The 15,592-nt window shown below is 36.5% G+C and overlaps 1 protein-coding gene across 1 annotated transcript in view; it reads right to left on the reverse strand.

The window, feature by feature from the left end:
- Positions 1-15,588, reverse strand: part of LOC103510529 (titin-like) — a gene marked incomplete at its 5' end in the record, with an annotated part of 39,360 nt that extends 23,772 nt beyond the window's left edge. Inside the window, 11 exon segments of the mRNA XM_026824555.1 lie at positions 13-105; positions 466-513; positions 2,113-2,272; positions 2,274-2,357; positions 2,359-2,552; positions 3,318-4,731; positions 5,066-6,184; positions 6,259-10,061; positions 10,352-10,663; positions 11,095-11,229; positions 11,649-15,588. Of these exon segments, the coding sequence (XP_026680356.1) occupies positions 13-105; positions 466-513; positions 2,113-2,272; positions 2,274-2,357; positions 2,359-2,552; positions 3,318-4,731; positions 5,066-6,184; positions 6,259-10,061; positions 10,352-10,663; positions 11,095-11,229; positions 11,649-15,588 (11,302 nt within the window).
- Between the last annotated feature and the right edge of the window lie 4 nt (positions 15,589-15,592).

Raw genomic sequence — 15,592 nt, forward strand, 5'->3', positions numbered from 1 at the left:
ACGGAAACTTACCTAAAACGTACACCTTCTCTCCTTCGACCAGACAGATGGTTTCCGGTGACTCTGCCTCATAGGTGGATGTGGAGAACATGATTTCACCTTCACCTAGAAAAATAAATTTATTTTTCTATTTATTTACTTGCTGCTTAGCGTGTAAATAAACAAACAAATAAATAAATAACATAATAAATTAATCACATTATTAATGGTTCAGCAAACTGTAGAAATAGCCGCCCCCCCCCCCCCCAAAAACGCTCTATCACATTATTAATGGTTCAGCAAACTGTAGAAATAGCCGCCCCCCCCCCCCAAAAAAAGGGCTATTTACCCCTTTGCTCTAATAGCCTTTCCTAAATGTCTTGAAAATATTTTTAGAGCCACAATCATGGCCGGTTCCACAAAGTGGGTTACAACTCCGTCCCAAATTTCTTGCACGTGAATTTATGTAGTTGTAATGTTACTTACCTTCCGGAAGCTCCTCGATTTCCTTTGTTATTTTCAACGAGGCGGATTCTGTAAAAAGGTCAAAACTCAAGATTAGTTTCATTATTTCTTTGGTTACATAGTTATTTTATCTACTATTTTTCTCTAACATAGAATTTATGCAAAAATAGTGTAGAATTTTTTGTATTTCTCCTTTGACAAATGACAGTATTATTTGACCAATCCCTATTAAATCCAGTAGAAAACCGTGGCAAGTACCTACATTGGTATTTCTCCTTTGACAAATGACAGTATTATTTGACCAATCCCTATTAAATCCAGTAGAAAACCGTGGCAAGTACCTACATTGAGTTCTATTACCAGAAACTTTCGTGGTGAATTTATTCAATGATAGGTAAATTATTAACCTTTCAAAGATAAATTAACCTTTTTGATTAAAATGTCCTACAATCTGGCACACTGCAACTGAATCAAAATTCAAACTTGCATGCACAACACTTGGCGAATACGCATTTTGTAATATGCAAAGAGCTCACACAAGAAGGTAAAAACGAAGGAAAAAGAAAAAATAAGAAAGAATTTAGCATTAATATGACAAACCAAATGAAATTCTATTTGTTGACAAATATCGTAGATTGAAATTGAAAAGGACTTGGGTTTTTTTATGGATAAAAGGTATGTATTATGGAAGAAAAATGCAAAAGCAAGCAGTCGAACGAAGGAAAAAGAAAAAAATAAGAAAGGATTTAGCATTAATATGACAAACCAAATGAAATTCTATTTGTTGACAGATATCGTAGATTGAAATTGAAAAGGACTTGGGTTTTTTTATGGATAAAAGGTATGTATTATGGAAGAAAAATGCAAAAGCAAGCAGTCAAATGAAAAGAAAAATGAACATTACCTTTTTTAAGATAGGTAAATAAATATTACCTACGTATTTTCTATTTTGGTTACAAAAAGAAAGCGGAAGCTGAAAGATAAAATACTTATCTAAAATAAAGAACAACACATTTCAGGTTTTTGAAAATCTAAATTACTTTGGGTATACAACAAAGTCTTTTTTATTTATATCTGTAAGTTAATAATATTAGAATGATAATTAGTCCAATAAGATGAGTTCAAAAAGTAATGTTTTCAGGAAAAAATTCCCAAAGTTTTTTTCTCGACGGTTTTATATGTATTTTAATTTACTGTCAAAATCCTAAAGTAAGAGTTAAAAAATTTAATCTATTAGAGGCAGATACATATAATAAACAGAAGTGAATAAACTCGAAATTTTACTTATACATAGAACATGGGAGAAAATCAAATTTTAAATAAGCTTGAGTTTCCTTTGAAAGCGTGAAATCCTTTGATCTTGGGAGTAATTTACTGTCAAAATCTTAAAGTAAGAGTTAAAAAATTTAATCTATTAGAGGCAGATACATAATAAACAGAAGTGAATAAACTCGAAAATTTACTTATACATAGAACATGGGAGAAAATCAAATTTTAAATAAGCTTGAGTTTCCTTTGAAAGCGTGAAATCCTTTGATCTTGGGAGTAAACAAGAGATGTGATTTACTGGGTGGATTTGACAAAATTAAGCGATTGCATTAAGAAAGAAAAGCATTAGAGCAACACAACGTCTACAAGTTAGAAATAGAATGTTGACTTTGTTTTTACCTTCCTGTAATGTCGTTGGCATAACCGAAGACTTTCTTCTTATCTTGAAGTCAAAGAATTCTTCTTCACTGACGTTACCTCTGGGTTCAGTTTTACTTTTAGATCCAGGTTCTTTCAAGAGGACATCACCACTGACCAATTCTTCGACATTATATATTTTGGATACTCTTCGTTTTAAGGGCATATTTACGTCGTCTGGAGTAACAGCAACGATGGACTCTTCTTCTATTCGAATAGTTTGGATCCAGGTTCTTTCAAGAGGACATCACCACTGACCAATTCTTCGACATTGTATATTTTGGATACTCTTCGTTTTAAGGGCATATTTACGTCGTCTGGAGTAACAGCAACGATGGACTCTTCTTCTATTCGAATAGTTTCTTCAGCTGCTTCTTCATTGATTACCAGAGGTTTTAATTTCTTCGGTAATTTTACTTTTCCTGTTGAGGGTGAAAAAAGCACAACTTTATCTAATATATAAAAATTAATGTTTGTGTGTGTTCGAGCTTTATGCCTGGCCAAACCGCTCATCCGATTGCTATGAAACTTTGTCAACTTATTGCTTGCACTCCCGTGCGAATAGTTTCTTCAGCTGCTTCTTCATTGATTACCAGAGGTTTTAATTTCTTCGGTAATTTTACTTTTCCTGTTGAGGGTGAAAAAAGCACAACTTTATCTAATATATAAAAATTAATGTTTGTGTGTGTTCGAGCTTTATGCCTGGCCAAACCGCTCATCCGATTGCTATGAAACTTTGTCAACTTATTGCTTGCACTCCCGTGAAGGTTGTAGGCTATTTTCCGGTTTGTTTTTGTTAAGCTACGCCGAGCAAGACCACTAAATGGATGAGCGACATGAACGGCCATGCCTTAAGCATTTACTAGCGGAAATCCGGAGCGAAGCGACGGATTTCGGCTAGTTAATTATACACTACAACGCAGAAATCTTTGATCCCCCCCCCCCCCTTTCACCCTTAAGCTTAATTATACACTACAACGCAGAAATCTTTGATTCCCCCCCCCCCCCCCCCATTTTTAACTTGAACAATAGACAAATTAAAATTCTCAAAATATATTGACATAGGAATCCTCACGGAGAAAATATTATAGTTCAAGCTCATGACGAATTTTGGTGGTTGATATATCCACAATATCCACATAGGATATTATACTAAATCTAAAATTTGATTGTAACATGTAATTTACCTGACATTGATATTTCCTCTTCATCGTAAGTGTTGAGAGCCAAACTGAATTCTTGTTCTACGTCCTGTTGTACTTTGGTTCTTTTTGGTATGAATGTGACATTTTCTACAAATTCTTCATCTTCGCTCTTGTCAACGGATTTTTGTTTGAAAGTTATAATTTCTTCACCCAAATCTTCTACTATCGATTTTCTTTGCTTGGATTTAGGTTTCAGCGTTAAGGTTTGTTCTATTGTTTCTTCAATTTCCGGTTTCTTCATCTCTAACTCATCAGCACCTTCTTGAGTAGATTTCTTTCGACTTGTTTTCCTTTTGATCGTTATTTTTTCCTCATACTCACTTTGTTTGTCAGGTCTGTCCTTTTCAACCGATATATCCTCTGTATCTAGTTCAACTGTAGATTTCTCATCATCAACCGACTTTTGTTTTCTAATGGTAAGTTCATCACCCTCAACTGGTGATATCACGGGCTTCTTTATTTTCTTCTTCAATGATACTTTTCTAGAAGTCGTTGTTTCTTCGCTGGATTTAGGTTCTTGAACTTCTTCTTTAATCGTAACTTCGTCAGCTTCTTCCTCTACAACTACAGGCTTTTTAGGTTTCTTCTTTAGAACAACTTCTTCAGTGGTTGTTGTTTCTTCGGTAGGTTTAGGTACTTCAACCTCTTTTTTGATGGTAAACTCTTCAGCTTCCTCGTCTACAACTACAGGCTTTTTGGGTTTCTTCTTTAGAACAATTTCCTGTGTGGTTGTTGTTTCTTCTGTGGGTTTAGGTACATCAACTTCTTTTTTAATCGTAACTTCATCAGCTTCTTCCTCCACAACTACAGGCTTTTTGTGTTTTTTCTTTAGCACAACTTTTTCAGTGGTTGTTGTTTCTTCTGTGGGTTTGGGTTCTTCAACTTCTTTTTTTATGGTAACCTCTTCAGCTTCCTCCTCCACAACTACAGGCTTTTTAGGTTTTTTCTTTAAAACAACTTCTCCGGTGATTGTTGTTTCTTCGGTAGGTTTAGGTTCTTCAACTTCTTTTTTGATGGTAACCTCTTCAGCTTCCTCCTCGACAACTTTAGGCTTTTTGGGTTTTTTCTTTAGAACAACTTCTTCAGTTGTTGTTGCTTCCTCTATGGGTTTAGATACTTCAACTTCTTTTTTAATGGTAACCTCTTCAGCTTCTTCCTCCATAACTACAGGCTTTGTGGGTTTTTTCTTTAGCACAACTTCCTCTGTGGTTGTTGCTTCCTCTGTGCGTTTAGGTACTTCAACTTCTTTTGTGATGGTAACCTCTTCAGCTTCTTCCTCCACAACTTTGGGCTTTTTGGGTTTTTTCTCTAGAACAACTTCTTCAGTTGTTGTTGCTTCCTCTGTGGGTTTAGGTTCTTCAACTTCTTTTTTGATGGTAACCTCTTCAGCTTCTTCCTCCAGAACTTTGGGCTTTTTGGGTTTTTTCTTTTTCTTCTGTGGGTTTAGGTTCTTCAACTTCTTTTTTGATGGTAACCTCTTCAGCTTCTTCCTCCAGAACTTTGGGCTTTTTGGGTTTTTTCTTTAGAACAACTTCTTCAGTTGTTGTTGCTTCCTCTGTGGGTTTAGGTTCTTTAAGTTCTTTTTTGATGGTAACCTCTTCAGCTTCTTCCTCCACAACTTTAGGTTTTTTAGGTTTTTTCTTTAGCACAACTTCTTCAGTGGTTGTTGTTTCTTCTGTGGGTTTAGGTTCTTCAACTTCTTTTTTGATGGTAACCTCTTCAGCTTCTTCCTCCAGAACTTTGGGCTTTTTGGGTTTCTTCTTTAGAACAACTTCTTCAGTGGTTGTTGTTTCATCAGTGGGTTTGGGTTCTTCAACCTCTTTTTTGATTGTAACCTCTTCAGCTTCCTCCTCAACAGCTTTAGGCTTCTTAGGTTTCTTCTTTAAAACAACTTCTTCAGTGGTTGTTGTTTCTTCGGTAGGTTCAGGTACTTCGACTTCTTTTCTAATAGTAACTTCGTCAGCTTCTTCCTCCACAACTACAGGCTTTTTGGGTTTTTTCTTTAAAACAATTTCTTCAGTGGTTGTTGTTTCTTCAGTGGGTTTGGGTTCTTCAACCTCTTTTTTGATGGTAACCTCTTCAGCTTCCTCCTCCACAACTACTGGCTTTTTGGGTTTTTTCTTTAGAACAACTTCTTCAGTTGTTGTTGCTTCCTCTGTGGGTTTAGATACTTCAACTTCTTTTTTGATGGTAACTTCTTCAGCTTCTTTCTCCACAACTTTAGGTTTCTTAGGTTTTTTCTTTAGCACAACTTCTTCTGTGGTTGTTGTTTCTTCTGTGGCTTTAGGTTCTTCAACTTCTTTTTTAATCGTAACCTCTTCAGCTTCCTCCTCGACAACTTTAGGCTTTTTGGGTTTCTTCTTTAGAACAACTTCTTCAGTGGTTGTTGTTTCTTCTGTGGGTTTAGGTTCCTCAACTTCTTTTTTGATGGTAACCTCTTCAGCTTCCTCCTCCACAACTTTAGGTTTCTTAGGTTTTTTCTTTAGCACAACTTCTTCAGTGGTTGTTGTTTCTTCTGTGGGTTTAGGTTCTTCAACTTCTTTTTTGATGGTAACCTCTTCAGCTTCCTCCTCGACAACTTTAGGCTTTTTGGGTTTCTTCTTTAGAACAACTTCTTCAGTGGTTGTTGTTTCTTCTGTGGGTTTAGGTTCTTCAACTTCTTTTTTAATCGTAACCTCTTCAGCCTCCTCCTCCTCGACAACTACAGGCTTTTTGGGTTTCTTCTTTAGAACAACTTCTTCAGTGGTTGTTGTTTCTTCTGTGGGTTTAGGTTCTTCAACTTCTTTTTTAATCGTAACCTCTTCAGCCTCCTCCTCGACAACTACAGGCTTTTTGGGTTTTTTCTTTAGAACAACTTCTTCAGTTGTAGTTGCTTCTTCTGTGGGTTTAGGTTCTTCGACTTCCTTTTTCACTGTAACCTCTTCACAACTTCTTCAGTGGTTGTTGTTTCTTCTGTGGGTTTAGGTTCTTCAACTTCTTTTTTAATCGTAACCTCTTCAACTTCCTCCTCGACAACTTTAAGCTTCTTAGGTTTTTTCTTTAGAACAACTTCTTCAGTTGTAGTTGCTTCTTCTGTGGGTTTAGGTTCTTCGACTTCCTTTTTCACTGTAACCTCTTCAGCTTTTTCCTCCACAACTACAGGCTTCTTGGGTTTTTTCTTTAGAACAACTTCCTCTGTGGTTGTTGCTTCCTCTGTGGGTTTGGGTTCTTCAACTTCTTTTTTAATCGTAACCTCTTCAGGTTTTTCCTCCACAACTTTAGGTATTTTGGGTTTCTTCTTTAGAACAACTTCTTCTGTGGTTGTTGTTTCTTCTGTGGGTTTAGGTTCTTCGACTTCCTTTTTGACTGTAACCTCTTCAACTTCCTCCTCCACAATTACAGGCTTTTTGGGTTTTTTCTTTAGAACAACTTCTTCTGTGGTTGTTGTTTCTTCTGTGGGTTTAGGTTCTTCGACATCCTTTTTGACTGTAACCTGTTCAGCTTCCTCCTCCACAACTACAGGCTTTTTGGGTTTTTTCTTTAGAACAATTTCCTCTGTGGTTATTGCTTCCTCTGTAGGTTTAGCTTCTTCTCCAACAGTCTCTGGGGTAAGTGTTGCCGGATGGATTTCTTCCATCGATTTCTTTTTCTTTGGTTTTTTTGTTATTTTTACTTTAATGATCGATGTGTCTTCGTCATCGGGCAAGTCCTTATGTTTATCTTTTACCTGTTCTTCAGGTTGAAGATATTTGTCTGGTTCTTCATAGGCACCCTGATCTTCTTTAATAAATGGTTTGAGTTTAATGTCATCGGTTATGTCCTCCGAATCTTTTCGACCTGGCTTTCTAAACGAAATATCCTCCTCGTCATTTACTCCTGGCTGTTTTCCTTTTCCAGGTAGAATGTTTAGTTCAGGTTCAGTTATTTCTTTTTTCTTCTTCAATGGTCTCTTGTAGCTATCTCGTTTATTTAACTGTGTGTCTTCCTGTGGCAAATCTTCTTCTTCAGTAATTTGATCTTTCTCTAATATTCTCTCAGGGAAGTCAAATTTGGGTACTTCGGGATAATCTATTTCATAATCTTTGTCTTCCTTTAAAGGTTTTGTTTCATCGGAAACCTCTTTCTTCTTTTTCTCTACTTCTTCTACTTTCTCATCTTCGACTTTTTCTGGAACTTTCTTCAGTCGTACAGTGTCAATGTTATCATCTTCTTCTGGTAATTTACCTTTGCCAAGTTTTATTTTTGAGGCTTCATATTCTTCTACCGTTGGTTTTTCAACTTTATCTTTCTGAGGTTTTTCAAAATCAAAAGTTTCTGTTTCTTTAGGACTTGGACTAAAATCTTCTGGTACATATTTTTCAAGCTCAGTATCGTGTTTCTTTGGAAGTTTAACTTTAATTTTCTTAGCTTTTTGTACTTTTAACGCTTCAGTATAATTCCGTGATAAAGTGCCATTTTCAACGAATACAGGTTCTAATTCAGTAACTTTAACAAAGAGTTCTTGTGGTGGGTATTCGATTCGCACCAATCGACTTTTCAATAAAAATTTAGGTAGAGGAACATCCTCTTTTTGAGGTTCTTTTTGTTTAGAAATAGATTTTCTCAATTTTACTGCTGTGAAAGGCTCTTGAGGAGGTTCCTTTGAAATCGACATTCTTTTGGGTACCTGTCCATCTGTAGACGATTCCACTTTATTTTCAGGAAGTTTACTTTCTTCAACTGGCAATGTCTCCGGAATATTTTCGATACTTTCGACTTCATCAGGAGCAACATCTGTAGGAGTTTGATCTACTTGTTTTGATTTCTTTTTTGTACTCTTCTTTTTCTTCCCGTTATCATCAGCTGGTATCTTGGGCTTAACTAAATTTTCGTCTTTATTATCATCCTCTAATTTTTCACTTTTTTGTGGGATAATGTTATCCTTGGCATTCTCGTCAGGGACCAAAGCTTTTCCTTGCTCAGGCTGTTCAGCCTCTTGGTTGTCTACTTCAGGATTTATTATTTCAGCTTCAGTTTGAATAATTTCATCTGGAAGAGGTACATCCTCCCCTTTATCATCTTTGACTTTAGGAATTTTCTTTTTCATTGACTTTTTCTTGGGTTTATCGTCAGGTCTGGGGAACTCTTTAGGTGTAATTTCATCTTCTTCCTTTTTATAATCCGGAAATACCGGTTTGTCAATTTCTAACGATTTTTCTCCAGGAGGACTCGAGGTCTTTTCTTTTACAAAAGGTTTAAGTTTTATTTCCTCTGGTTCAATAGTTGGGAGCTCTCCTTGTTTATATTTGAGAGTTATATCTTTTTCATCTTCTTCAGGCTTTTCCTTCGGTTTTCCTAAAATGAGGTTTATACTTTCTTGCTTTAGATCAGAATCCTTTTTCGGTTTTGTAGTTCTAGGCTGTGTTATATGTTCGTCAATATCTTCATCTCTCTCTTCACTTCTCGATTTAGGCGCTTTGTATTTTAGTTCAGTATCATCTGTAGGAAAGTCATCTAATGGTTTCAAAGTAACATCAGATTCGGGTTTTTCTTTTTTCAATTTCTCTTCAGCTGACGTAGTTTTAGGTTTTTTCTTGTCTTCAACATCTTTTATTTCTTCAATTTTTTCAGGAATTTTCCTCAACTTCACCGACTCCAATTTTTCTTCATTTTCAGGTATTTTTCCTTTACCTAAAACCAAAGGTTTTTGGGGTATTTCTTGATCCAAAGATTGGTCCGATTCTGGAATTTTATATTTTTCATTGTCATCAGAAGTTGTAGAAGCGTCAGGAATATCTTCAACATAAGGCTCGTACTTTTCTAATTCTGCCTTCTCTATGTTTGGAAGTTTTATCTTCTTGATCTTCTTTTTCACAATTTTCATTGCTTCTTCATAGTTCCTAGACAATATTCCACAATCTTTAATAGCAGCTGGTAGATGTTCTATTTTTGCATATTGTACTGGTACAGGATAGTCTGTCACACGAGTAATTCTACTTTTAAGAAGTCTCTTTGGTATTTGTACGGCCTCAATTTCTTTTTTCTGGATAGTTGATGCCTTCCTTAATTTGATTGTGGCAAATTGTGGTTTTTCTTCTTTTACATCTTCTATTTTTAACTTTGTTGGTTCAATCTTTCTTTTCTCTATTTTCATTAGCTTTGGTTTTTCCTTATCTACTGTGTCGTCAGATTGAGCATCACTTTCTTTGGGAAGTTTCTTTTCAATTACTTTTTTCTTCTTTTTTATGTCTCTGACGGGCAAATCATCTACATCTTCAGATGTAAACTTATCCTCCATTTCTGCTTCCAAAATTTTGTCAGGTGATTCTTCTAAATCTACTCTCTCTGGTTTCTTTTCCTTTCCTGGTTTAGGAACTTTCTTCTTCACACTCTTCTTTTTTTCTTTTGGTTTTATAGAGTCTTCCTCTTTTCCTCCTTCTTCAAGTGTGTCGTCTACTCGTGGAACTTCTGTTGTTAAATCATCATCTTCAGTTGGTTTTTCAGATTTCGAGGACCTTCGCTTTTCTTTTTCTACTGTAGGTGTTTCTTCCGTCGTGACATCATCTTTTGGTGTTGCGTCATTTAAATCAGGGACGTCTTTTGTTTTCTTTGGTTTTTTCACTTTAGGAGATTTTATATTCTTAATAGATTCATCTGGAGTTGAAGAGGTTAGAACCTCTGGTGTCTTGCTTTCAGCGGTTTCTTTAGCATCAGCAGCTAACAATTCATTGGGAGTCTCGAACAAAACATTAGGCTTCTCAGTATCACCTGAAATATGAAATATAAAAACATTAGATTCGTATAATACACCCTGTTACTCAGACATAGTTACAAATACTTATGAAAACGGGACTTTAATACAGTTTGAAGTTTTTATATAAAAAGAGAAGGAAAGAAAGGGATCTAAATACCTATGTGTGAATTTTCATGTGCCTCGACCTGGTCACAAAGCTCAGAAAGTTCATCCGATGGAATTTCAGTGATCTCAAAGGGTTCATCGTCCACAGCAATATTGACTATACCGTCTTTATTAATTTTTGATACTTTCTTTTTCTTACCTTTTTTCGTACTCTTAATATCTGTATTTGTATCCTCTAAATCAGGTTCACTTTCAACAACAACACTTCTTTGAGGAGCTTTGATACCGGCTTTTTTAAATATCCCAAAAAGAAGGGATGCTTCTTCTTTTCCTGTGACTTCTTCTGGTTTAGTCATATCCGGAGTTACTTCTGGAACTGAGAAATCAACATCAGGAATAACCTCGTCGGCTGGTATCTCAGTGATTTCAATTGGGGCATCCTCGACGGTAACTTCTTCCTTTCCGTCTTTCATTCTCTTTGTGATTTTCTTTTTCTTCACGATTTTCTTGCCTGTCGAGACAAAGCTCACCACAATTTTAGTGAAAATGGAACCTAATAATAGGTATTATGTACCCATACGGCCAATTGACATGTCGATTTATTAGAAAATAATCGGTTAACAATAACACCTTGCTACGAAGCAAAGCTCACCACAATTTTAGTGAAAATGGAACCTAATCTAATAATAGGTATTATGTACCCATACGGCCAATTGACATGTCGATTTATTAGAAAATAATCGGTTAACATTAACACCTTGCTACGAAGGGACCCTTTTGAATTAGGAACTTCTGTCGACGTCGCCGTCGACCAAAATAAAAATGCCTAATGTTTTAAATGTGGCCATTGCATTTATCATAGCAGCTTAACTCCATACACAAAAAGCCCACTCGGAGGGTTGAGCTTCTACGAATCTATCAACGAGAGCGTAAGGGGGAGTTAAAAGATATACATACAGTACATACTACTCAAATTTACTTGAATATAAATAATACACATACTATAGAGTCTAGGGGGCTCTAGAGGGAAACAAAAGCTTACAGCTAGACGACAAAGACATTTCTTAGCTGTAGGGACTACCTACTTATTAAACCAGTACAAGATACGGAAATATTACGTGCATAAAAAGAATATGGAAAACATGCAATGTTTTACGTACTCACTCATGGACATTATTAAAAAGGTACCTACTTACAAATATTGAATGTATATTTTATATTATGTAGCTATGTATAATCCTCAAAGTGTACATGTAATCATTTCAAGATGTGGTGATCTAGTCTATTGATATTGAATCTAACTCAATTCGAGTATATTGGAATTTTAATAAATGACAATTATTATCATTAGTCTAATAAATGTGTTCTCGCTTTTCACACTTGGTAATGTAGTTACTTATCACTGACCAGCTAACGAGCCAACAAAAAAAAAAAAAAACTAGCGGGAATTGAACCCGGAACCTCTAGCTTACAAGCCTAAATGTTGAAAATATTACCTGTTTGTGTTGCATCTGGTGTGCTTGAAATGTCATCTGATGTTACTGTGTCAGTGAATGGTTTTTTCGTCGTCTCCGTTTTATCTTTTTCTTCAGAGTCTTCTACAACTAAACTTTCTTTAGCCCTCGGGACTTGGGTATTGAGCATTTCATTGATATTGTCATCTCCTTGAACGAATGATATTGGTTGACTTTCATCAGTTAAGTCAGTTGAATCTTTTCGATGTGGCTTTCTGAAGGGAACGTCTTTTTTAAGATCTTTGTCTTTTTCCGAAGGTTTTGATTTGTCAGAAACTAATTTGGACATTTCTTTATCCAGTAATTCCTTTTCTTCTCCTTTCTTTGGCACTTTCTTCAGTTCAATGTTCTCAATACTATCATTTTCTTCTGGGATATTACCCTTACCAATTTTTAATTTTGAATATGAATCTGCCTGATCTGGTTTTTCAGCTTTTTCTTTCTGTGACTTTTCAAAATCTACTATTTTTTCATCTTCTGGACTTGGACTCAAATTTTCTAGAGCATATGTTTCCATTTTCAGGTTATCTTTCTTAGGGAGCTTTATTTGCATTTTTTTGGCCTTTTGAGTTTTTAATGATTCAATATAATTCCTGGATAATACACCATTTTCAACGGAAATTGGTTCCAACTCCGAAATTTTTACGAAAAAGAGCTGAGGTGGGTATTCTATTCTTCGAATTCGACTTTTAAGAAGTACCTTGGTAAGTGGCGAACTATCTTGTTTTGCATTTTGCACTTTAGGGGAAGACTTCTTTAATTTGATACCAGTAAATGGTTCAACTGCTTCCATGTTGGAAAATGACATTTTGCTTGGACTTTTATTTCCCAAGGTTTCCTTTCCTTTATTTGTAAGGCGATGAAGTTTCCCACTTGATTCCTCTTTTGGTTCACTTGGCGAATCTTCCAATTTTCCAACATTTTCATCTTTGAAATTTTCTTGAACAATTTTAGCCATCTCGGGAATTATTTCATCAGCAGGTATTTCGGTGATTTCGACTGGAGAATCCTCGACAATAATTTCTTCTTTTCCGTCTTTCATTTTCTTTGAAATTTTCTTCTTCTTTACAATTTTCTTACCAGAAGAATCGACTGAAGTCTGCGTTTGAACCTCAGTGGCGGTTACTTCTTCAGGTTTATCTTCAACTATTTTAGCGAATTCAGGTATCACTTCATCTACTGGTAGTTCAGTTATTTCAACAGGGGCTTCTTCAACAGTTACCTCTTCCTTTCCGTCCTTGATTTTCTTTGTGATTTTCTTCTTCTCCACAACTTTCTTGCCAGAAGAATCGACTGAAGTCTTTGTTTGAATCTTAGTAAAAGTTACTTCTTCGGGTTTGGCTACTTCAGGAATAACCTCGTCGGTAGGTACCTCAGTAACTTCGACCGGGGCACCTTCAACGCTAAATTCTTCTTTCAATTCTTCCCTTTTCTTTGGGATTTTCTTTTTCTTGACCAACTTCTTGTCTGCTGTAACTTCTTCTGGTTTTGCCGTGTCCGGAAGAATAATATTGGAAACATCTTCTAATACTTCAGTAATTTCAACAGTTGAGGGGCTAGAATCTTCATTAGGTTCTGAACCCAGTTCATCTTGCAGTTCTACTATGGTCACCTCTTCCCTTCCATCTACAAGTTTCTTCTGTATTAGCTTCTTTGTTTGATGAGGTTTTCTATCACTATCAAAGTGAACAATATTTTCAACGGAAAAAATATCTTCAGATTCGTTTGCTGGAATAGATAAAAATTCATCCGATGGAATTTCAGTGATCTCAAAGGGTTCATCGTCCACAGCAATATTGACAATATCGTCTTTATTAATTTTTAATACTTTCTTTTTCTTACCTTTTTTCGTACTCTTAATATCTGTATTTGTATCCTCCAAGTCCGGTTCACTTTCAACAACAACACTTCTTTGAGGAGCTTTGATACCGGCTTTCTTAAATATCCCAAAAAGAAGGGATGCTTCTTCTTTTCCTGTGACTTCTTCTGGTTTAGTCATATCCGGAGTTACTTCTGGAACTGAGAAATGAACATCAGGAATAACCTCGTCGGCTGGTATCTCAGTGATTTCAACTGGGGCATCCTCGACGGTAACTTCTTCCTTTCCGTCTTTCATTCTCTTTGTGATTTTCTTTTTCTTCACGATTTTCTTGCCTGTCGAGTCAACAGAAGTGTGCGTTTGAACCTCAGTAGCGGTTACCTCTTCAGGTTTATCTTCAACAACTTTAGCGAATTCAGGTATCACTTCATCTACTGGTAGTTCAGTTATTTCAACAGGGGCCTCTTCAACAGTCACCTCTTCTTTGCCGTCCTTGATTTTCTTAGTGATTTTCTTCTTCTTGACAATTTTCTTGCCAGAAGAATCGACAGAGGTCTGCGTTTGAATCTCACTCGAAGTTACGTCTTCGGGTTTGTCCTCAAGCAACTTGGCTACTTCAGGAATAACTTCGTCGGCTGGTATCTCAATGATTTCAACTGGGGAATCCTCGACGGTAACTTCTTCCTTTCCATCTTTCATTCTCTTTGTGATTTTCTTTTTCTTCACGATTTTCTTGCCTGTCGAGTCAACAGAAGTGTGCGTTTGAACCTCAGTAGCGGTTACCTCTTCAGGTTCATCTTCAACAACTTTAGCGAATTCAGGTATCACTTCATCTACTGGTAGTACAGTTATTTCAACAGGGGCCTCTTCAACAGTCACCTCTTATTTGCCGTCCTTGATTTTCTTAGTGATTTTCTTCTTCTTGACAATTTTCTTGCCAGAAGAATCGACAGAGGTCTGCGTTTGAATCTCACTCGAAGTTACGTCTTCGGGTTTGTCCTCAAGCAACTTGGCTACTTCAGGAATAACTTCGTCGGCTGGTATCTCAGTGATTTCAACTGGGGAATCCTCGACGGTAACTTCTTCCTTTCCATCTTTCATTCTCTTTGTGATTTTCTTTTTCTTCACGATTTTCTTGCCTGTCGAGTCAACAGAAGTGTGCGTTTGAACCTCAGTAGCGGTTACCTCTTCAGGTTTATCTTCAACAACTTTAGCGAATTCAGGTATCACTTCATCTACTGGTAGTTCAGTTATTTCAACAGGGGCCTCTTCAACAGTCACCTCTTCTTTGCCGTCCTTGATTTTCTTTGTGATTTTCTTCTTCTTAACGATTTTCTTGCCAGAAGAGTCGACAGAGGTCTGCGTTTGAATCTCAGTAGAAGTTTCATCTTCCGGTTTGTCCTCAAGCAACTTGGCTACTTCAGGAATAATCTCGTCGGCTGGTATCTCAGTGATTTCAATTGGGGCATCCTCGACGGTAACTTCTTCTTTTCCGTCTTTCATTCTCCTTGTGATTTTCTTTTTCTTAACTTTTTCTGTGCTCTTTGAATCTCTTCTTGTAACATCCAAGTCAGGTTCACTTTCGACACTAACACTTCTTTGAGGAGCTTTGATGCCGGCTTTCTTAAATATCCCAAAAAGGAGGGATGCTTCTTCTTTTCCTGTGACTTCTTCTGGTTTAGTCATATCCGGAGTTACTTCTGGAACTGAGAAATCAACATCAAGAATAACCTCGTCGGCTGGTATCACAGTGATTTCAACTGGGGCATCCTCGACGGTAACTTCTTCCTTTCCGTCTTTCATTCTCTTTGTGATTTTCTTTTTCTTCACGATTTTCTTGCCTGTCGAGTCAACAGAAGTGTGCGTTTGAACCTCAGTAGCGGTTACCTCTTCAGGTTTATCTTCAACAACTTTAGCGAATTCAGGTATCACTTCATCTACTGGTAGTTCAGTTATTTCAACAGGGGCCTCTTCAACAGTCACCTCTTCTTTGCCGTCCTTGATTTTCTTAGTGATTTTCTTCTTCTTGACAATTTTCTTGCCAGAAGAATCGACAGAGGTCTGCGTTTGAATCTCAGTCGAAGTTACGTCTTCGGGTTTGTCCTCA

The sequence above is a fragment of the Diaphorina citri genome, unplaced genomic scaffold (genome assembly GCF_000475195.1).
Source record: "Diaphorina citri unplaced genomic scaffold, Diaci psyllid genome assembly version 1.1 scaffold610, whole genome shotgun sequence".
NCBI lineage: Eukaryota > Metazoa > Arthropoda > Insecta > Hemiptera > Psyllidae > Diaphorina > Diaphorina citri.